General features: G+C 41.1%; 1 protein-coding gene across 1 annotated transcript in view; it reads left to right on the forward strand.

The window, feature by feature from the left end:
- LOC139740624 (C3 and PZP-like alpha-2-macroglobulin domain-containing protein 8) overlaps nucleotides 1-18,961 on the forward strand; it is a 43,558-nt gene extending 24,597 nt beyond the window's left edge. Inside the window, exons 14-40 of the mRNA XM_071651208.1 lie at nucleotides 298-470; nucleotides 1,019-1,168; nucleotides 1,972-2,109; nucleotides 2,650-2,707; nucleotides 3,397-3,520; nucleotides 3,868-4,099; nucleotides 4,358-4,508; nucleotides 5,607-5,725; nucleotides 5,898-5,949; nucleotides 6,500-6,703; nucleotides 7,325-7,416; nucleotides 8,009-8,150; nucleotides 8,795-8,884; nucleotides 9,443-9,619; nucleotides 10,428-10,666; nucleotides 11,085-11,331; nucleotides 11,817-12,037; nucleotides 12,439-12,600; nucleotides 13,076-13,138; nucleotides 14,006-14,205; nucleotides 14,690-14,777; nucleotides 15,421-15,601; nucleotides 15,975-16,100; nucleotides 16,795-17,019; nucleotides 17,428-17,808; nucleotides 18,042-18,073; nucleotides 18,281-18,961. Coding sequence (XP_071507309.1) covers nucleotides 298-470; nucleotides 1,019-1,168; nucleotides 1,972-2,109; nucleotides 2,650-2,707; nucleotides 3,397-3,520; nucleotides 3,868-4,099; nucleotides 4,358-4,508; nucleotides 5,607-5,725; nucleotides 5,898-5,949; nucleotides 6,500-6,703; nucleotides 7,325-7,416; nucleotides 8,009-8,150; nucleotides 8,795-8,884; nucleotides 9,443-9,619; nucleotides 10,428-10,666; nucleotides 11,085-11,331; nucleotides 11,817-12,037; nucleotides 12,439-12,600; nucleotides 13,076-13,138; nucleotides 14,006-14,205; nucleotides 14,690-14,777; nucleotides 15,421-15,601; nucleotides 15,975-16,100; nucleotides 16,795-17,019; nucleotides 17,428-17,808; nucleotides 18,042-18,073; nucleotides 18,281-18,961 — 4,748 coding nt within the window. The remainder of the gene's footprint in view (nucleotides 1-297; nucleotides 471-1,018; nucleotides 1,169-1,971; nucleotides 2,110-2,649; nucleotides 2,708-3,396; nucleotides 3,521-3,867; nucleotides 4,100-4,357; nucleotides 4,509-5,606; nucleotides 5,726-5,897; nucleotides 5,950-6,499; nucleotides 6,704-7,324; nucleotides 7,417-8,008; nucleotides 8,151-8,794; nucleotides 8,885-9,442; nucleotides 9,620-10,427; nucleotides 10,667-11,084; nucleotides 11,332-11,816; nucleotides 12,038-12,438; nucleotides 12,601-13,075; nucleotides 13,139-14,005; nucleotides 14,206-14,689; nucleotides 14,778-15,420; nucleotides 15,602-15,974; nucleotides 16,101-16,794; nucleotides 17,020-17,427; nucleotides 17,809-18,041; nucleotides 18,074-18,280) is intronic.
- The last annotated feature ends 2,814 nt before the right edge of the window (nucleotides 18,962-21,775 follow it).

The raw sequence follows: 21,775 nt of genomic DNA on the forward strand, positions 1-21,775 counted from the left end.
GTGTATACTCTTGAGGTGTCTGCACAATAAGTGGAAGACGGAGAAGTCAGCACATTAATACAAGTGTATGTTTAATACTGCAGACTTCATATTGACCCGTTATTCAAGAAAGGGCCGATTAAGCGTGCGTTTTTTAAAATCTGTCTGCATGTTTTATTAATTCATGACATCAAGTTGGACACTACATTGATGTCGTCGTGTAGACCTTTCGCTGAGACAACGTCTGTCCTGCCTCGTTTGTCACATTGTTGTTATATTCCATCTCTTCCTCCCCCCCCCCCCCCCCCCCCCCCGCAGGTGACGGGAACGAGACGCGATCTCGGCCGGAGACGTGCGACACGTCTCTGAGCTTCATGGTCACTGCAGCCATGTCACCGATGAGTCGCCTCCTCGTCTACTACGTGCGAGACGACGAAGAGGGCGTGGTTGACACGCTGCAACTGGACGTCGAACCCAGCTTTGAAAACAAGGTGAGAATCGGCGACACATAGTAATATCTGTGTCTTTCGAGGAGTATTACTACGCAGTGGTGTTTTGTATTAGTTGCAGAAAATGATTGCCCTTGTTAAGGCTATCATTCTATCCGATCTTTTTTGTTTGTTTGTTTGTATGTTTGTTTGTTTGTTTGTTTGGTTTTTTTTGCTGAAATGCAAGGAGGTGAGAGCATGTAGTGAATTTAGTGCTCAGTGCAATCCTAGCTGCGTGCATGCTGCAGCAATACGAGAAGGCGCTGTTTTGCAAAACGCCACTTAGGCACATAATGCAGAACGAAAAGGCAGCTAGGTTATAGCAATTTATCAAGACATTTGTATTTATGGAAAATGTTGGGAGGCGACTCTTTATAATCCGCGGAGGCTTCTTGTTTGGGACAAGAAAGAGAAGATGGCGATTCGTTGGTACACGTCGATTCGCATATTACTGTCCAATGTGTCTCGTTTGGTGCACGTCGCATCTCAGCTGGGCCATTGCCTAATACTATCTCACATGTACAACAGTCTGTGTTTATGCACTCTTTCAGGTGTCTGTGTCATGGTCCAGGAACGAGACGCTACCGAAGGCCCAGGCGACCATGGTGATCTCAGCCAAGCCAGACTCGTGTGTCTGTGTGGCTACTGTGGACAAGAGTGTTCAACTCCTCAAACCAGGATACCAGCTTACACCAGCGCAGGTGCGTGTACATCTGGCTGTGTCTGTCGCTGTACAGCTTATTCCGCACGATCGAAACAAAATTATGGGCACAGCAAAGGTTTTGTGATATCACAAGCAGTTGGAATTTTTGTAACTTAACAAACTAAAAAAAAAACACAATTTTTTGAAGAGATTCTATGTGCTTTTTTGTACAAGAATATTGCAGCAACTATTATGCGCAAAGCTTTCACTGATTTTTAAAACTAAGTTTTAGTTTGTTTGAAGTTTGGATTACTTGAATGCCTATGATCATCTGCTTATGAGCATGATGTTCTAAGCGAATAGTTTGGTCCATCATATCTAAGTTTAATGTTAGCAATACGTCATTTGAATTTGTTTACTTATTTGATCATTTATTTGTTTTAATGGTAGATTCTATGCCGGGAATGTGTAGATTTCTAATGTAGTGGAATGTTTCACTGTATCTCCGATATATTTGTTTTTGTCATGCGCTGCGATATGACGTCAGAGAATTCCCAAATGAAAGATTATGCCCGAGAAAATTCCGAAGCACACTATCAGCAAATTCATAATATTATGTAGGTCTGTCTAATAAGAAGGCATATATATTTTGTGAGATAATACAACTGAAATTACCGCAGCAACAACTTAAGTCTTCACAGTTGATTCGTCGTTGCTTGCAATTGAGTTGCAGTTACCGTTAAAGTGCGAACAGTATATGTAAATAGCCTACTACCCGCTCAAAAGTATGAATTGTTAAATGTTGAAAGGTATCGTGACCGAAAGGAAAAATAACAGTCCAGGAATGATACTTTTTAAAAGGTTTTCGCTGAGATGGCCAAATACGACCTGTCAGATGGAAGATACGAGGACACGTTTTGGTGGAGCACGTCCTTCAGAAGGAAACGATCCCCCATGTGGAACGCAATGCGGATGAGGGACGCAGATTACGCCTTTAGGGTGAGTGCAGACGCTCACCATGGATCGTTTTTGTCTTTGTGATCAGTTTGCATGCTGGTTGAGGGTGACATTGTGTGTTTCCCCTCACAAGAAGCTGACTATACTCAATAAAACGTATACCAGATCAAGCAAACAATGAGGGTAAAGAGAACATTGAATGGTAATAATAGAAGTGTCAGTTGTTGTTGCAGTAGCTGTGAAAACTGTAATAATGATTAGGATATTCCAAATGATGATGATGGTGATGAAGTTGATAATGTGATGATAATGATAATGATGATGATGATGATAGTATTAGTAATAGTAATAGTAATAGTGATAGTAATATTAGTGGTAATAGTAATAGTAATAGTAATAAGTAATAGTAATAGGAGTAATAATAATAATAATAATAATCATCATCATCATCAACATCATAATGTAATCATAATCATAATCATAATCATATTTATGATTATAATGATAATGCTGATTATGTACGTATTGTTTCTGTGTCCTTAGTCTAAAATGCACACTGTATGTTGTAAACTCTTTACACAGGAAGCGGGCTTGAGAGTTATGACGGACAAAGTGCAGCTCAGGTTCCAAGGGATTCCGGGTACGTCACAATCACCACATCCTTCGAAAAAGCGCTTTCTTGCTCTAACGAGCGAAAAATTTCATGTGTCTTTTAGCATAAAACCACTGTGACGTTGATATACTTGACTACACGTGACATATGGACGTTCCTTAGCACATCAACATCGGATGATTGGCTGATCTTAAGACGATCAACCTTTCTACTGTTCTACGTTGTTTTTTCTGTTGGTTTACGTTTTGTTTTGTTTTGTTTTTTGATGCCTCCATTTATAACACCTTGTCATCCAAAAAGCTTTTCAATCGGTCACAGAGAAAGCTCGCTCATTAATTATGCTGTCATTAATAGCGTTGGATGAGTTGCTTTCTTGGTACTATGCATCTACTACTAGTAATTTAAATGGCACAAACCTCTCTAATGTTAATGTTTGCGTGGCCTGCAATTTCGGTTACATTTACTATTGTTACGATATGATTTTGGAGTTTCATATTTCAGTAAAGAATATTGACGAATGAACAATAATTTGCGGTGAAAGATTGAATAAGGTTTTAACAACCAGCTCTTATTTCATCTGTAATGTCAGCTTCATCTGAATTGACCAGGATTATTTTCTTTTAATCTTGCATATGCTTTTATTTATGCTAGTGGACATTCATCTAAATTTACATTTCCGACGTAAAATGATATAAAATGACCATGTCTTTTTATAGGATCGCACGAGGCAGACGGACCGGAAGTCACTCCTTTGAAGTCCTGGCGATCTGATCAGAGACTGGATAGGCGGAGACGTGCCTACTTCCCAGAAACGTGGATTTTCAACTGCTTTAACATCAGGTGGGCACTTTCACTACTTAGATTATCTGTTCTCTGGAAATGATTTGGGCTGTGAAAATGACATTATATGATATAATACTACATAAAGAAATCCAGAAGACGCCTAGATATGTACAAAAGTCAACAAGACACACGCACAAATCCGAATCATGATCCCATTCAATTTTTACACAATACCATACAGTTTGGTCCAGAACTTACTGTGTTGTTCTGACAATTGATTTCATCTGCAGCTGAATATTAGAAGGAAATACTTCCTCCAGATGGGTTATGTGTTGGTAGCACTGTTGCTATTCGCATTCATCGTGTATGATCGTAAATTATTTCGATCTTGCTCTTATCTCCAGCTCTACGAGACGGGATCACTACATCCCTCTCCAGGTCCCAGATAGCATCACTACGTGGCAGACCGACGTGGTAGCCATGTCCCCCCACCACGGTCTGGGCGTGGCCACCTCGGTACCCCTGGTCGCCTTCAAGGACTTCTTCATCCAGTACACCCTCCCTTACTCCGTCATCAGGGGCGAACAGTTGCGAGTTCCCCTTAGTGTGTTCAATTACATGGACGTGTGTGTGAAGGTAAGATTATAGTATTATGAGAAACTTTTTGCAAGACTTAAGTGCAAAAGACGTAAGTTCAAATGTCATTTCTTCACATGCTGAAATGACACAAACGTCGATGCTCAATGCGTTCAAATAATGTGTGGCAAGATGACACTTGATTGTCGGGAATGTTTGTTTGTAATGGTTCATTGTGCTCATTTTGAAGCCCATCTCTCTTTCCATGCATTAATGTGGGTTACTAATGTGTGCTTGTCTCAACGTTTAAATACGTAGGTGATAACGACGGTGCATATTCAAGAAGGGGTCAAATTTCTGAACTACGGAGGCCGGACACACACGTTGACCCAGTGTTTGCGAGCAAAGGAGAGCTTGACCACACAAATAGAACTAGTCTTCACCGAGCTAGGAAAGAAGAGGATACATGGTAAATAACATAACTATCAAAATGCATCTGTGTTGTCTCTGTGAACTTTATGTTATGACCCCCATTTCCTCTCCCACCCATGCACCCCACCCTGTCATTACGGAACAGAGGATAAGATGAGCAAAGTATTTGTAATTATAATCGTTATTATGTTACATTATAGGTATTAGACACTAATGTCATCACCATCAACATTAACCTAAAATGTGATCATTTTCAGTAATTTTCATCATTATCACTATTTTCATCATTATCATCATTCTTGTGAAAATCATTATAAAATGAACATCATTATGCAGGGCTCGATATTAGCGGTGGCTCGGTGGCCACTAAAAAATTAGTGTCGGGCCAGCAACTTTATCTTTTGATGGCCCGATCATCGTCTAAGATTAAAAATGGATTGTTGCTTTTGCTTTCATTTCGGGTCACTTCACATCTTTTTCAAGCCACTAACAGTTCACTTTGTAAAGATTTTAGTGGCCCGCAGGGGCCGCCAGACCCCCCCCCCCCAAAAAAAAAAAAGAAAAAAAGAAAGAAAGAAAAAAAAAGGTTAATGTCGAGCCCTGTCATGTACCATCCCGTTATGGTTCTCACGTGTGACTGTTACGATGTTGCTGTTCTATATTTGTCGTGATGATACATGCTAGAGTATGTCAGGACAGGTGCATCACACTGAAAATATGCAATGATGAAAAAAGTTTTTGTTTTGTTTTGTTTTGTTTTTTGTTTTTTTACGGTCATGGAAATCAAAATATTTTTGGTGGCAGCACCGCGACATAGCCATCATGTATGACCGTGGACTCCTAAACAGGAGGTCCCGAGTTCGATGTTTAAACCCACAATGCTCCCCTTGATCCCGGCATAAAAACTGGATGCCCTATAATACTGATACCTCTAGGTAATAAGTGCTTCCAGCGCTAAGGAAACTAGCATGGTTGACAAAACAATGAGGTCAAAGCAAATGAATGTCGAAGGTAGAAAATAAAGGAAGTCGTTCGCGAGTACGGAGACGATTAACCGGCGTCCTCATATAGTAAATCAGAGTAGATGTCCATTTCACATGAACTGACCTATCTCCGTCCTGCTTCCTTTGACCAGCCGGTGCAGAGGCGTTGATGACGCTGTCGTGTGACTGCCAAGAGGAGCCAGGGCGTGGCGACATCCCGATGTCCACCCCGCTGGCTCGAGACAAAATTACCAACAGTATTCTCGTAGAGGTAAGACGAGTTCCTTGGTAGCTTTGTTGCAGCTATTTCACCATCCTATTGCCACCATTGTCGAGATAAACACTGACTTTCTTCTAGTAATCATTGACTCTACACTAAGGCGAAAGTGTAGACAAATTTATTCATTTTTGTTGTTTTTATTTATTTTTGTTTCACGTTACAGCCGGAGGGTATTGCCAGAGGATATACTTACAGCGTTTTCTTCTGTCCAAATGGTAAGTACTGTTCATAACAATTAAAAGCACAATTATTTTTTTGCAGTTTTTCTAGTAGAGTGTCCAAACCTCATTAATTATATACTATCGAGTACTTCTTTAACGATGCAAGTTCATCAAGTCACTTTCAATATTTTTATGTCGATTTTATTTGAATTTAGGAAACATTTCTTTTTTTAATGAGATGTCTTATTTCGATATTATGTCTACGCCAATGTCAATATGAACTGATTTTTATCCGTGAAAAGTGATTGGTTGAATTGGCACCACGTGACAGTCATTGTTTCGTCATATTGTACAGTAGTGCACTAGAACTAACCATGAATCATCTGCGGGGGGAAACTTATGTCAGAAATTCTCTTTATTCACGATATTATGCTATGTGATACGTCACTCTAAAATTCTGCTCCCCGAATTCATAAGTAGCCGTCATGCTCGTCCAGTAGACATCTACCTTCAGCCTCGCTGAAATAACTGCAATTAGGCTAACTACATTCGTCATGTATCTTTGCTCGAAATCATGCTCTATCATTGATAATGTTATATGCAGAGCGCATTCACATTTCCACCCCGAGCTACGATGAGTACCAGTTCGTCCACCCACCCGACGGCATGGAGTTCTTTACCTTCCTCTGTAAGGCTACAAGCAACGCCAAGATCGCCCTCACCGGCGATCAGACAGACAACATATTCTTTGAAATCGTCCTTGGTGGCTTCATTAACACTCAGTCCTGGATCTCAAGGGAGAGGAGAGGTAGGATTTACACATAGATATATATACTAAAAACACATAGTCTCTATGGCTTTACATCGCCTCCCAATGTCCGCACTGTGTATCCTTTTATTTATTTTTTGTATTTATTTTTTTGTATTTGCATTTGCTTTTTTCTCCTCGTCGTTCTGTAATTATGTAAATTTACCATTCTCTCACTTCCCCTTCTTCCCCTTTTCTTGTCATTATAGATTTTAATAGTTTTTTTGTGATTAGAGGTTTTATTTGTGTTTAAATGCAATCATTGGAGTATCAGTGACTTGTCTTGTAATAGCGAATATTCGGAAGTTCCTGTGCAGGTTCTTAAACCAATCCATGTCCCGTTTGTATTTAGTAGTGCATTAGAGTCAAGTTTTTTGATAGGATGCCCTTGATAAAGCTGCAATTCACTCGAGTATTCACATCATGCATTTATATCATCAGATCTCTTGCAGAAAATGACCAAAAAAAAAACAAAAAAAAACACCCCCCAAACAAACAAACAAAACAAAAACAAAACGTGCAATAGATGAGATCACGCCGAGACAATAGATATTTTGTATTACCCGAAGACAAGTTTGATGACTATGGAATAATATGACGTTTATATTGTGTGTGGTACAGGGCCCAAGATCCAAACGGCCTCTACGCCCGGTATAGTGAGCTGGGAGGAGTTTAGAGCCTTCTGGATTAGTTGGAGTGATACACAGATACAGGTTTGTTAGTTTCACTCTTTGATTACTTTTTCACTTAAGTGATACATGATCATGCCATCAAGTAACATGACGTTGTGAAACCAGTCAGTCAGTATTATGCCATTCCATCGGTTTGTTATCCAGTTCAATTCATGTTCCCGTTTATACAATTTGTTACCGTTTATACAATTTGTTACTTTCCGACACGAAATATTGATCTACGCTATTTTTTTTTCCAACAGTTTTCTTCTGACGAGTGTCAAAAGGTATATGAACGATATTGAAAAAAAAACAGCAATCCAGACATTAAGAATATTGTGGAATAGAACTCTGCGATTAAAAACTTCCAAAAGATTTCATCTTATTTTACTATACGCATGATGGTGAGTATAGTTTACCAAGTCACTCACGCAATCCACTTTCGCATGTGAGTCTACTACCGTGTAGATATCATGAAAAAAAAAACCGTTGAACAGAAAGACGTGAACTTGACATGCACTACACAACGATTTGTGATTAAACAGATTTGATGTTAGTTTAGTATTATAACTTTGGAGTAATGATCATCAAGTTTTTTTTTTTTTTTTCGTTCCAATCTTTCCACATATTCTAGATCGGATACGGAGAGACGAAAGTCAACGAGTCTGTCATTTTGACCCTGAATGACCCTTCTCTGGCCACCATGAACGTCCAATATATTGGATTCGCCACCGGATCTGGGTCGCTTGGCGAATTCAGAATATGGAAGAGAAAGGGTAACTATATAAATCAAAGGGAATCTTTCAATGCATAATATGTGTTTGTTTTGACACGATGTTGATGAATAAAAACGTAAGCTGGGCTGCAATAGAGGCCGTTTTACATTTGGTGTGTTTTTTTTCCTTCGTCAAAATAGAAAAAGAAGTTAATGTATTTCACAAAAACTTCATTCAGCATGCTTTAACGTGCAATTTTCTCATTTTAAAATCAAAATATGATTTTTGCGTTTAAGAAGTTGCCAGCCCTGCGTCGAATGCACGTCAGACACTCGATTTATTATCACCTTCGACGTACGATTAGGAACAGCTTAATGATAAACTTGAAACTCAGCTCATTTTAGTGATTTATGATCTGTTTCTTATTTACTCTCAGTGGATGAATCACTCTTATCAAAAAAAAAACCACACACACACATCCATTTTAATGTCTGGGTAGATTAATAAATACATGTTATTGGATTGAGAAAAGATCCCCTTTGTTTAAGAAGTAAAGCTCATACTGAGACAGTTATATATAACGAAAATAAAATGAATTTGGAGAAATTGCAACGTAAGATCATGTGACACAACGTGCAAGTATATAATTGCATCCTTTGACAGTATATCGTGTTTCTACACATTGCATTATCATCTCTTCATAGGTAACAGCGAGATATACCACGAGGCATTTACGCTCACCTTACCGCTGAACTTTGTCCACGGGTCCGAGCGGGCCCAGGCCACGATGATAGGTATGTGAACGAGGTAATATAGGCAAACAATTTGTTGTGTGTGAGAATGCTATGCTAGGTATACGCGGGTGAGATGATAAGTTTATGAATAAAGATGTCTTGGTGTATTGATAAATGGATTGGTGTATGAATGATTTGATGATAGAATGATATGTGTGAGTATTAGTCAAGGCACATGGTAATGAAATAATTTTTTTATATGGATTAGAAAATACCGGTAAGTACTTTAATCATGGAGCATATCAAGTTTTTGATATGAACGAGAACAGAATCCTGAAGAAGGCAGAAAAGAATAATACAAGTGTATAACAAGGTATGTAGAAGTGCAGAAGTAGAACATAAAGTTTGTTTGCACTGAATATGTATTAAAAAACATGAATATGCGCAATTGTGATACACACACACAAAGAAACAAACCAAGATAAGTAATTTGCATGACACGCGCGGGGATAGATGAAATATGTTAATGTGAAATATTATGTTCTTCTTTTTACTTTTCCGGGTTTGTTTTTTTTTTTTCTCTCCTTCCCTTCGTCCCCGTTCTTTCTCAACACGAAGCTGACGTCATGGGACCCACCCTGAACAACCTCCACAATCTGATCCGACTGCCGTTCGGCTGCGGGGAGCAGAACATGATTCACTTCGCGCCCAATGTCTACATCATGAGATACCTGCAGCGGACCAATCAGCTGACCGATGACGTCAAAAGCGAGGCAACGAACTTTCTCGTCATGGGTAAAATAATATTACACTCTCCACAGATATATCCGTGAATATATCACCGCCCATGTTTAATGAACTTTGTTACATATAACATCCCAGGCAATAGCCAATAATAAGGCTAGTCTCTATTGGTTGAACAGAAGAAAGTGTAGACTGCGCTCGATCCTCCATGTGAGGGAAATAGTCTGACATCCATGAAAATAGAGACCAGTCAATATAATGATATCACCAATGAGATATTGAGACATGACGGATCAATGAGTGAGCCGGTAGGGCCTATTATGCAGTGTTATGACCTCTTTTAGGAGTAGGGCTACAGCGGATTACCGAAGATGAATGACAACCTGTGATGTTCAAACAATAAAGGTTATTCTGTATAAAATGTTACTGGTGAAAATAGAAGGAAGAAGAAGAAGAAGAAGAAGAAGAAGAAGAAAAGGGCACTCTTGCGTAATCTACTCATATGACTGTACACATACTTTTTTGTGTTGCTTGTACAGTTTTCAGTTATGCCATGTGAAATTTACTGTGTTTGTTGTTCTTTCAAAATCACTGACGGTAATGAAAATGAAAAGTGATGCTCGAGCAACAACACTGATTCAGTATGCAAACGGTTAGTCATTCCATTACAAATCATCCCCTAACATTTTCAGAAAAAAGTACTCGTCGATCTACGTACATCTCGATCGAACATGAATGCTGGATGATGCGCAGTGCAGACATCATCAAAGTTTGTGTTCTGTGACGACGAATATTAAATAAACTTTCTAAAGGTGACTTGCGAATTCTATAATCGATGTCAATTTCTTTTCCACTTCAGGTTATCAACGACAGCTTACGTATAAACGCCACGATGGGTCGTACAGTGCCTTTGGGGAGAACGATTCGTCTGGCAGCATGTGGCTGACTGCCTTCGTCCTCAAGTCATTCGCCCAATCCCGGACGTTCATCTATATCGACCCCAGAGAGATGCGATTCAGCAAGAACTGGGTTGTTTCGCAGCAAGGCGCGGACGGGTCTTTCCCTCCAGTGGGACGAGTTCTAAACAAAGACATTCAGGTAATGACGGGAAAAGAACGATAATCTTAATTTCTAAATAGAGATAGTATTGATATCAGAACTATTAATACTTTCTGATAATGTGATGATGTTATAATAAAGTAATGCAAGATAGCCTAATGCACTTTCAGACATTATGGAATAGATATTACGGGAGCCTATGTAAGCGGATGCAACCTTTTGGAGCAAAAGATTTAAGTGGACGTGTTTAAAGATAAATATTTCCGATGAATAATAAGCCATTCTCCATCTGCCCTCCGAAAAAATCATATCCTCGTCACTAGATTATTGTCTGTTGGGTGAACTGAATTTTGTGATACATGTGCCACCTGTATCGTCATTATAAGTAATAATGAGCCCATCTTCGGCAAGACAACGTTACTTACACGTGACTGATTGATGCATTTTGAATGGACAGGGTGGAATCCAGGGCAAAGTGTCCCTGACGGCCTACGTGGTGGTAGCTCTCATGGAGGCCGGACTCGACACGCGGGAGGAGCGCCTCGCCGTCGCCACGGCCCAGAGTTTCTTGGAGGACAATGTCCACCCGGAGGCCATCAGTGACCCGTACACCGCCGCACTGGTCGCCTACGCTCTCACACTCCGAAAGAGCACGTACGCTCCGACCGCTGAGCGGATTCTTTCCAACATGGCCATCAGGAGGGGTGAGACCATTACACTCTCCTACAGATGTTGAGAATAAAGAAATTAGTTACGCCACATATGAAATTAAGCTCTGCTGTCATAAACTCTGTCAATTAAGACTTAGAGATAAAACGAAAGCGAGGAGCAAAATGGACTTCGCATATTCTCAAGACCTTCGAATTATAGTGACATAGATCAAAGTCGATTACATATTTTTTAAAATCATCTCTATTTAGCCTTTCCTTGTTGTCATGTGACTCATTCACGTGATGTCATAACTGAACGTTGTAAGAATTATGCTTGTTTTGAGCCTTCTAAATGAAGTCAAACCCACACCAGCACTATCCAATCCTGTAAATCTCATTATTATCAGCCTTTGAAAGTGATCAACACCTGCCGAGGTTATCATTAAACCATGTTGATATTAATGTGACATTGTACATTGAACCGATTTCTTTGCATGTTCTGCTTATTGATGACCAGTCCCTCTCCCCATATTTTTAAGGTGGCATGACCTACTGGCGACTGAGTGACCAGCCCTTAGAAGCGTTGCCTTTCTTCGCCCACATGGGCAACATCAAACAGACTGTGACGTCAGCCGAAGTAGAGATGACGGCATACGCCCTTCTAACCTACACGCTTCTCGGCGACATTGCCTACTCACTACCCATCGTCAAGTGGCTCACCCAGCAACGGAACTCGCTGGGCGGCTTTTCCAGCACACAGGTACGTTTTGTTGTATTTTTCGTTGTTTGTTTTGTTTGCGGGACGTCATGACGTTAAGGACGTCGTTCCAATCCGAGGTGTGCTCAATTTGTCTGATTTTCAGTGTTGCTTATAGGAATATCCAAAGCAATAATGGCACAATGCACAAACAAGTAAGTCCACTTTCAAGTTGGTTACGTAATTGAATGATACGCTGAATTCATGGCCAATCCTTTATCATAGGCCTACCCTTACTGCTAGGAAAAGCTAGAATCAACAGAAATAGTGGTGTCAACGTGGCAGTAACGTCATTAATGACGGTAGCTAACAAAGAAAGTTCGTACTATTCTCAATCGCATGCCATGTACAAGCACCTTCATAGGGTAACTCCTACTGTCTGCTTGAATATTGACTCTTCTCAGGATACGTGCGTAGCTCTGCAGGCCCTCTCCGAGTACGCCACCCTGGCCTACGTGGGCCATGTCAACCTGAACGTGACCCTGGCCTACACCAACATCCTTGACGCAGTGGAAGAACACTTCTACCTCAACAACGAGAACAGCAAAGTTCTCCAGGTCATGGAGGTATGGCATCTCTGATGACTTTAATTTTGAAACATCTCACGCCATCTTTAGAGTACATAGCAGTGTGTGTCTTTTCCACGGAGAGATACAAGAACAGACAACATTACCAACAAAACTTGACCATAAAAACATCATTACAAACAAGAACTAAACCGGGCCTATTGCCACCTTTGTTAGTGCCAGTAAGTTATTACAAAGACACAAAAACTGTACGCACATACACAATATCTAAATAAGCTGCTTTTATCCTTGTTGATTACACTTTTATTCGTTTTCCAGTATTTCATCCTACTTAAAATGATATTTACCGATGTTAAGGAATATTCCATTACTGTCCTTAACAAAAACAAATTGCCCCATCTCATCACAACCAGATGCATAACTGAACGAAAAGGTGAAGTGATAACGCAAAGTAGCATTTTTTCAAACCATGACAACATACCGACTTCATGAAATAATTTTTCATTCTCTTCAGATCCCAGCTATGTCACATACACTATTCATTGGAGCTGTAGGGGAAGGATGTGGTCTGATGCAGGTGAGAAAATAAAGTTATACCCTTTCTGGTTAGGAACATAGATTATGATGCTTTGCATTGGTTCCGTCCATCCCGGTAGGGTCATGATGTTAGTGTTTACCAAGAACGGCGTCTGCAGTGTACTAAAGCAATGCTAATTTTTAGTTCTTTTTTTTTTTTGGGGGGGGGGGGGGGACTGTATCCTAGAGGTTCATGAGGCGAGAGTGCCATGCCGGATCCTATGGTTTAAACGATTTACAGACCATGACGTTTTCTAAATTGCGCGCTACCATATCGCAGATAAAGTCTTCCGTTTAACCGCCATGCAATCACAGCTGGTTTTACTAGTATGAGCAGTGTTGCTCGAAAGCCCTGTTTCAACAGACCTTACTCCGACAACGTCGTTACAACGTCCGGAGAATAAAATATATCGCCTCGGGCAATAAAATCGCAGGAGATAGCGAGGAGTACTGTTTTAACAGACACACACCGAAAACCTTCATGCGCGAATACCGGGGTGTGGTTACAATCCATACACGTGATTAGATACCGGTGTGTCATTTTGTCTGGACTATTGCGCAAACGTGTTGAGTGTATCAAAGAAATGTTACCGCAATCTTAGCGTTTAAGAAGGGTTGTCGGGGTAATATCGGGGTAATTATCCTTGCTGGCTATAAGGGTAGAATTTGGCAAAGGTTACCGCGACAACTTCCTAGCAAAGATTGGCCGGCCATTGTCGCGGTAACTCTGGTTTGAAAGGCTCTGTGAAAACGAGGCATAAGTGCCTCCGGAACATCACTTCCTCCATGATAAAGGCTCATTTTCAAGACTAGTTTATACGATAAATTGTAATGCATTGATCAATTTATCCATCCGCCGATTCCTTAGGTCGACATGTCGTACAACATCCCTGACCCCAGCAGCAAGGAGGCCTTCAAGCTCAACGTTAAGATGTTAGAGACGGCCATAGCCGGCAACCACATGACTAGGAGGCGGCGGAGGAGTCTGGTTGGAGGAGATGGAGATGGAGCGACCAATGAGGTCGGCGGTCACCATGACTACCGAGTCAGCATGGAAGTCTGTGCCAGGTAGGAGACCCTTTTCGCTAATTCTTTTGAAAATCAAACAAACTCATTCATGTATTACTCGTGTCCATCAATACAGCTGTTCAACCAAACATTAATATTTAAAGAAAAAATATATCACTAAAAACTTTAATTCATGTGAACCCACGGAGACAGGAACACTTTCCATCTGACACTCCTGTAGTTGTTACAGTAAGTTATTAAATGGTTTGTGAATGACAATACGATGAATCTGTTTAGCTTTACCGTCACGACAATAAATGATGATGTGTCAGCAATCACAGCAAGAAAGTGTATTGGATTTATGACGAAGCGTAGTATTCACACCATCGCGCTGCTTCCATATGTCCAATCCGGGAGGAGACGCGTCGTGAACATTAGCGTCGAAGAGCCATTATTATAGAGCTCTCTAGTATACATAGAGGAGACGACACAAACACTACCCGAACGCACTGATAAAGACCCGTTATCTGTTGATATATTTCAGGTGGCTCCATGCAGGTTCTTCTAATATGGCTGTCATGGAAGTGGCTCTTCTGTCTGGCTTCTCTGCAGACATCGAGAGTTTAGAACGGGTGAGTGATGCTACTTGGCTGAATTGATATGAATCATAAAATGTCATGTGCAAAATAGTCACATTCCCTGCGCTGCGATGACCAAGGTATTTACGAGTACCTTAGGATTATATCTCCTATTTGAGTGTCAGAGATGGGGAACAGAATAAATGTCATAGAAATAGGGACTACTCTACTGCTCGGCAAGAAAATATATCCTGAGACACAGTCGATGTATTATGGACGGTACAAGGTTGAGAAAATAAATGTGTGATCTGCTAAACCTTTCATTGTCTTGTCCAACCTCAATAATGGCTGATAATGTGACAACCATATTCATGGGTAAGTATTGAGACTCTTGGATGAAATGCCAACCGTTTTTATTGTTACGCAAACATCGACATACTCTTTATCCGACTTCGACTCCAAAAGAAGTTCCCGCGTAGACATATGACGACGCTAAAACAAACAAACACACACACACACACACACACACACATCGCCGTATCTGCACAGTGCGAGCGAACTTTGCCCAAATTGCCTCTCTCTGGTCCATGATCAAGTGGTTCCCTTCCTCCATAAAAGCCACTCAGTTTCCTCTTTATGTCCATGCCCATGCAAAGTCAACTTACTTATTAGTGCCTTCTTTTTATCCGTCCATCAGCTGACCCTAGACAGACAAAACAAGCTGAAGCGCTACGAGATCGACGGCCGACGGGTCATCCTCTACTTCGACGAGATCTCCAGCCAGTGCATGACCTGCGTCACCTTCGACGCCTACCGCGACTACGTCGTGGGCAAGATGCAGGCCGTGCCGGTCAAGGTCTACGATTACTACGAACCTCGTAAGTTCAAAGGTCACGAAAACTCACTCGTGACACGGTAGCTGTGACTGAACACTACAGATACTAACTGTGTTATGATATGAATTTTTCGTCTTCGCGCTGTCAAGCAATTCTTGCCCCTGCTGGTTTGAGTGATCATTCTATTTACAATCAACAGATTCAAGTAAACCAGAAGTATGTAAAATACAGTTGTTTCATCAAAACAAACGTGATGCCCTTCCCTAGTGCTTGTCAATGATACCCATACGCTTCATAGACCAACATGATTCATCAAATATTTGACAGCATTATTTTGATAGAAATAATTTCATATATCTGCTTCCGTCAGTTATCGAAAGTTGACATCATGATCTAAACTGACCTTCCGCCCTAGATTACGAGGAAACTCGGTTCTACAATGTGAGCAACGCCAGTCCTCTTGCCCGGGAGCTGTGTGAGGAGGAACACCCAGACTGCAATCGAGTCGACGACCAGCCAGCAAGCAGGGAGGAGACAGTCGGTGGGTACATGGAGCTTCCTTGTCACCCTCCTCCTCCTCCCATTTCCTCCATGTCCATGATTTGCTTCTCCATTTTCCTCCTCGCCTCCTCCTCCTTTTTCTTTTCTTTCTTCTTCTCCTGCTACTCATTGTTCTCATCCTCCCGCTTCTTGTCATTCTTATGCTCCCTTACTTTCTTATGTTTTTGTCTCTTTTGTCATCAGTTTCTCCTCCATATTCTCTTTCTTCATCCAACGTCAATCGCCTTCTCCGTTTCCCCACCTCATTGTTCTCCTCTTTCGTTCTCGTTTTTTTCTTTCTGCGATATTACAATGTATCCTTTGTAATCTTTCACTTAGGTCTGGAGAGGGTCAATCACGATATACCATGTAATAGGTCACATATATTTGATATGACACAAAAAGGTTCACCTTGAAGTGAAATGCTTCATAACGTTTATGGAGCCTTTATACATTTGGAAGTTAGGGATAGGTCATCAATACATTTGCATGACATTTATAACGATTTTGACGGAAGGCGTGACCACAAATTCACAACAGGCCTCTGAGCCAACACCCATTCGCTAAGCACCTGCTTAAGTGGATTCGCGTAGTGTGTGATTACATGTATATGACTGCACAAGCTCAGCATTCAGTTGTATAGCATGTCCAAATGCATTTCCCAATTTTCCGTCATGATTACTTCGTACCTATAGTGAATAAGAGCAACGCGGATGACGACCTGTGTAACACCGTGTTCAGCGACTGCCATAGCCCGGCCGATCAGCTCCGCTGCGGTTGCCACCGATCCTGCGAGCACGAGCCCGGGTCGCTCATCTGTGGCTCGGACGGCCACGTGTATGACAACTACTGCTTCATGGAGGTTGCTGCCTGTCAGCTGGAGCGACCAATCAGGGCTGTCCCCCTGTACATGTGTCCAGGTACATTGGTCTCACCCACTCAGAAAAAGGAAATAAACTTTACTAACGAAACTACCCCTATCCATTTGTAATAATCTGCTGGTACATAGGCGAAAGTGGAAAAACCTGGAAAATGCGATAAAATCCACTTTGTATTATTCTGAACTGTGAAAGGGGATAACAACGGTAAATCGGTTGCTTTGAATAACTCAGAAGTTCGAGCATTAATTGCCTCCAGACAGACATTTTATTGTAATGCTGAAAGCAATGTCAATCAAGTCTAGCAGTGCATAAAGAAATGTCAGTGACACATTCTAAGTTTTATCGTTTGAACTGATATATCGTGAGATTTGATGAACCGCTAGGATAACTGATTGTGAAGGGAAACATGATAATATATTCATCCTCTTCTGTACTGACCATATGCAGACCGAGTTCCAGCCAATCAGGGCAGACGAAAGGGGGAGACAACGTCCGAGGGCGTCCCAGTTCGTCCTACCAACACAGGTGGCATTTTCCCAGACCGCCCCAGGGAAGATGGTGATGTTGATGGTGGTGGTGTCGGTGATGGCGGTGATGGTAACCAGGAGACCACCATTCACCTCCAGCACTCCACGTCTTCCACGGAGCAACTGCAGAGCAACAGTACCGCGGATAACGACACCGTCGGCAGCGACTCCTCGGAGTATGGAGGGTCTGATTTCTCGTCCCTAGATGTCGTCCTGGAGGGTTTGAAGATGGAGATCAATGGGAGCCTGGTGGCGCACTTCTGGCCCGCAGAGGACATGGGTGATAAGGAGCCAGATGAAGGTAAGCTGACAAGGTCTGATCAATCAACAGTACAAGTCCGTTCAAGTGATGATAAGTGTAGTATAAGAAATGTACGATCCAGTACCAGAATGGAATTGGAATTGAAATTGGAAAATAAGGTATTCAATTCTTTTTGATCCCCTCTGATGTTTATGGAATCTCTTGTTGATTTGGTCATTATCGTTGAAGTCAAATGCTCTCTTTTTCTCTTTCTTTCTTTCTCTTCCATACAGTGCTGCATCAACCTGTGCTTCCAGATTTCCAAGTGAGTTTCAAACAACACGAATAGCTCTCTTCCACTTTTAGAGTATTTTTTTCTTTCATCGTGCTAGCCGCGCCTTCCTGGCTGTAAGGATAGGAAGGACAATCCTATCTATCCTCAACTGTTGATATGTGTTTACAGGGGATGTACAAGTGAGATGCACTTTGTTCTTGTCTAATTCTTTTCTTCACACATAATTCTATGTCACAGGTTCCACTGGAGGCACAAACCAGCATGGGTATTACAGAAGAAGACGACGGAGAACTAGATTCTAGGGATGTGAGTCCAGAGGGGGTTCAGCTGCCAGAGTCCTCGTTAACCGCCCTCAATTCTTCCATACCTCGCGCGCCAGAAAACATACAAGCACCGGGGTTACAGCCTTCAAACAGCCCGGTGTCTGTGCAAACTGGGTCATCAGAGGCCAGAACAGGAACCGAGGATGGCGTCACCTCAGATCTTGGACAGTCCGCAGTGGGGAACGCTGGCCTGGGAGATAGTCGCGAGCCAACAGGGTCTGATCCACGCCCTCCCAGCAGACCAGTGTCCAGACCACTGACACCACTGGAGCGGAGCATCTCTCTGAGTATGCACGGTGTCCAGTCCGGCTCCACTCCCGAGCAGCAAAGTGTGGAGGATGTCGCAGATGGCGAAGTTGACCCAGTTACCATGGAAACTGCAGTGGGTGAGGTCGAGTCAGCTACCACAGACCGCGGGGCCGAACAGGTTGGTAGCGGACATTCTCAAGACCCACAACCACCACCCAACTTCGAAGTACCAGTGCCAGCGATGAAGACAACGCCTGAACATCGGCACCACCACCACCAGCTTCCTCCAGAATCATTCTTTTCGAGAGGCATATTTTCCGGGAGGCGAAAAAGGGAGGCACGATGAGGACACCAACCAGGGTGTCAGCGGGACGAGATTTTGATTGCCGCTAGGACTACTGAGCCGTAGTGTGGTGGATTAAAGCAAGCCAAGATCCTTAAACTGATGGGCGTTCCTCTCCTCCCGTTAGATAATACAGCTCAGGGGCCATCAAGCACTCAGAAGTGGATATCTTCCCCTTACTGACAGAAATACACTCAATGTATCAAACGGTTTTGTTTTTTGACTTCATTGATTCGCTGGTCTTATTGATGCCTAGTGTGGTAGTGGTGGACAATCGTAACACTTCGACAGTTCGCCTGTAGAGAACCATGTTGGCGTCGACTTTTTGGGATTGGTTTAACATTCCCCTTCATTCTACAGGTCCATTTGAATTTAAAAGAAGTTGCGTTTCTCCTTGTTTTATTTGTTCTTTTGTTTTTAGTTACATACTACCTGACTCAAAGGGGAAAAAAACATTGTGAAGTAACATTGTACTTATATAGGCCAACAATAAACGTCTTTCTGAAAATCCTTATAGTATCTCAGACTAGAAAGGTTTCTCTCCGTACTGGGATCCTTATGAAAGGATGTCATTGTTGAAGTGACACCGTTCTTATTCGCCCTATCAAACGACCAATACGTTCTCTGACCGATGCGTAGTTCTTAGGCAATGATGAACTTATTTAAAGGTAAATGATGACGTGAAGCAGAATCTGCATTTCACCAGTTTATGAAATAATTTCAACTTATCAAACTATACTGGACTGACAGTTATCATTCATTTCACGTCGATGATTTCACGTTAACACGGGAGAAAGAATACAATAATTGTATATCATTATGTGATATATTTACAGGAAACATTATTCATATATTACTATGATTAAATAGTTCGTAGGGGTATGCATATCTTTGTTATTTTCGCTGTTCGCCCCTCCATCTTTGTTTCTGACGTTGGTTGTACAGATATTATGCATTTTGATGAAACAAACTGATTATGTTTTCATGCCAGAAATCTGGAAGGGTGCTCGTTTTTGTTGAGACATCGGAAGTAGTTTATATATGTACTTATTTATATTTATCCATGTCTTTATTTAAGTTACTTTACCAGTATTGTCGGTATTACAGGTACAAAATCAGAGGATAGAATTAACATGGCATCTACTCGTCTTTGAATTCAAAGTATAGAATTTTCCACTGCGAATGTTATCACAAAAACAAAAGAAAAGTGAAGCATTGCCTTACAGTGGTTATATCAGGTAATTATACACGTATATTACATGTATAAGAAACTTCTTACGGGGACACGCCTTAACTGAATAAACTTGAGTACACTGTATTAGAAAACTGTGTTGATTAATATGTTACGCCATGAGAAACTCATCAAAACCGTAAAATACCCGTATGGATTATGTCTCAACTTCCAAATATACACGTATATGTAATATCGCCCAAGAGGAGAGATTTTATATCAGTGATAAAGCCACGAGGGTTATATCACCACGGATATTGGTGGATGACTAGGCTTGTAAGCCGTTCTTCGGTATACATGTATAAGATACATGTACAATTTTTGTGGTTGTAGTGTCCACATCCTGAAAACTGTGGCTTTATTGATAAATACCTTTGAAAGTCATATGAAATGCAACAATGTTAATTGGAAGAAAAGTATAAAGATATGATGAGTCAAGGTTTTAATCGATGGCAAAGTCCCTTGTGGTGATATTGTCATAATGTATATATGAAGGAATAGTATGTAATACAGTTGTACTCTTATGTATGCAAAGCTGGTTATGTCGTCGTTACTGTTATCTTGCATGATACAAATCGTGCTCTCGAAATGACAAATACTTTAAACACCTGGCGTAAAAAGCAAGAATTTCACACAATAATTGTTCTTTGTTACGATCACAATCACAGTCAGTTTTATCAAGAGTTCAACTTTTATTTGCGAGCCATTGATTGAAGTGGGCAACAGAATTAATACGTGTACTCTAGATTGTGCACAAGCGTCAGAAATTCAACATTTCTGCTTTAATGCAACCTGTATGGGACTCGTATGTCGTGTGAATTTTTTGTCGATTATCACATACAAAAACTGTGGTATCGCATACTGTGTGCATGCCCATCATAGACACCCCTGAATAATTTCCTTCGCAGTTTCTAATCTTGTTGACGCCTTGCGTAGACTTCATTTCAGATTTTTCCAGTTTTTCAGTTTGTACATTACTAGAGTAATGATACTATTATATTGTAATTTGTTTTCTAATACCTCACTTTATTATCCGTTCAATAAATATATTTTGTACATATGTGATGACTTCTTTGTTGCCATTATTTTTAAAGACATGTACATGTACACTCATATAAAAATTTTCAAAGCACTGCAGCAGTAATGCTTCACAATACGGCTCTACCCTCCCCGACAAATCACACATGTATACACACGCACCAGGTCATTTTCTATATTATCACTCCAAGAAGTGACAGTACATTTTAAAACATCTGGATGATCTGCAAAGTGTGTTAACTTGAAAGCTTTCAGACTTGTAAGGCATCTTGAAAGGAAACAAACACATTAGTTATAATGGAATTTGAATAAAATAAAAAATGCTGTAAAATCTTTTGGTTTATTAGCAGTAATGGGACAGAATCAACCATACAGCTAACATCCATTTAACCCAAATGCTACATCAAAGAGTGTTTTTTTTTTCTTTCTTTCTTTCTTTCTTGGGGGGGGGGGGGGGAGTGGTAAAGGGGGAGTGGAAGCCAAATGCAATGGAAACTGAAGAATCTGTATCATTGCACTTCAACTGCAGCATCAATCCATATTAATTT

Source organism: Diadema antillarum, unplaced genomic scaffold (genome assembly GCF_040938485.1).
Source record: "Diadema antillarum isolate AM-2024a unplaced genomic scaffold, OU_Dant_1.0 seq00000870_RagTag, whole genome shotgun sequence".
NCBI lineage: Eukaryota > Metazoa > Echinodermata > Echinoidea > Diadematoida > Diadematidae > Diadema > Diadema antillarum.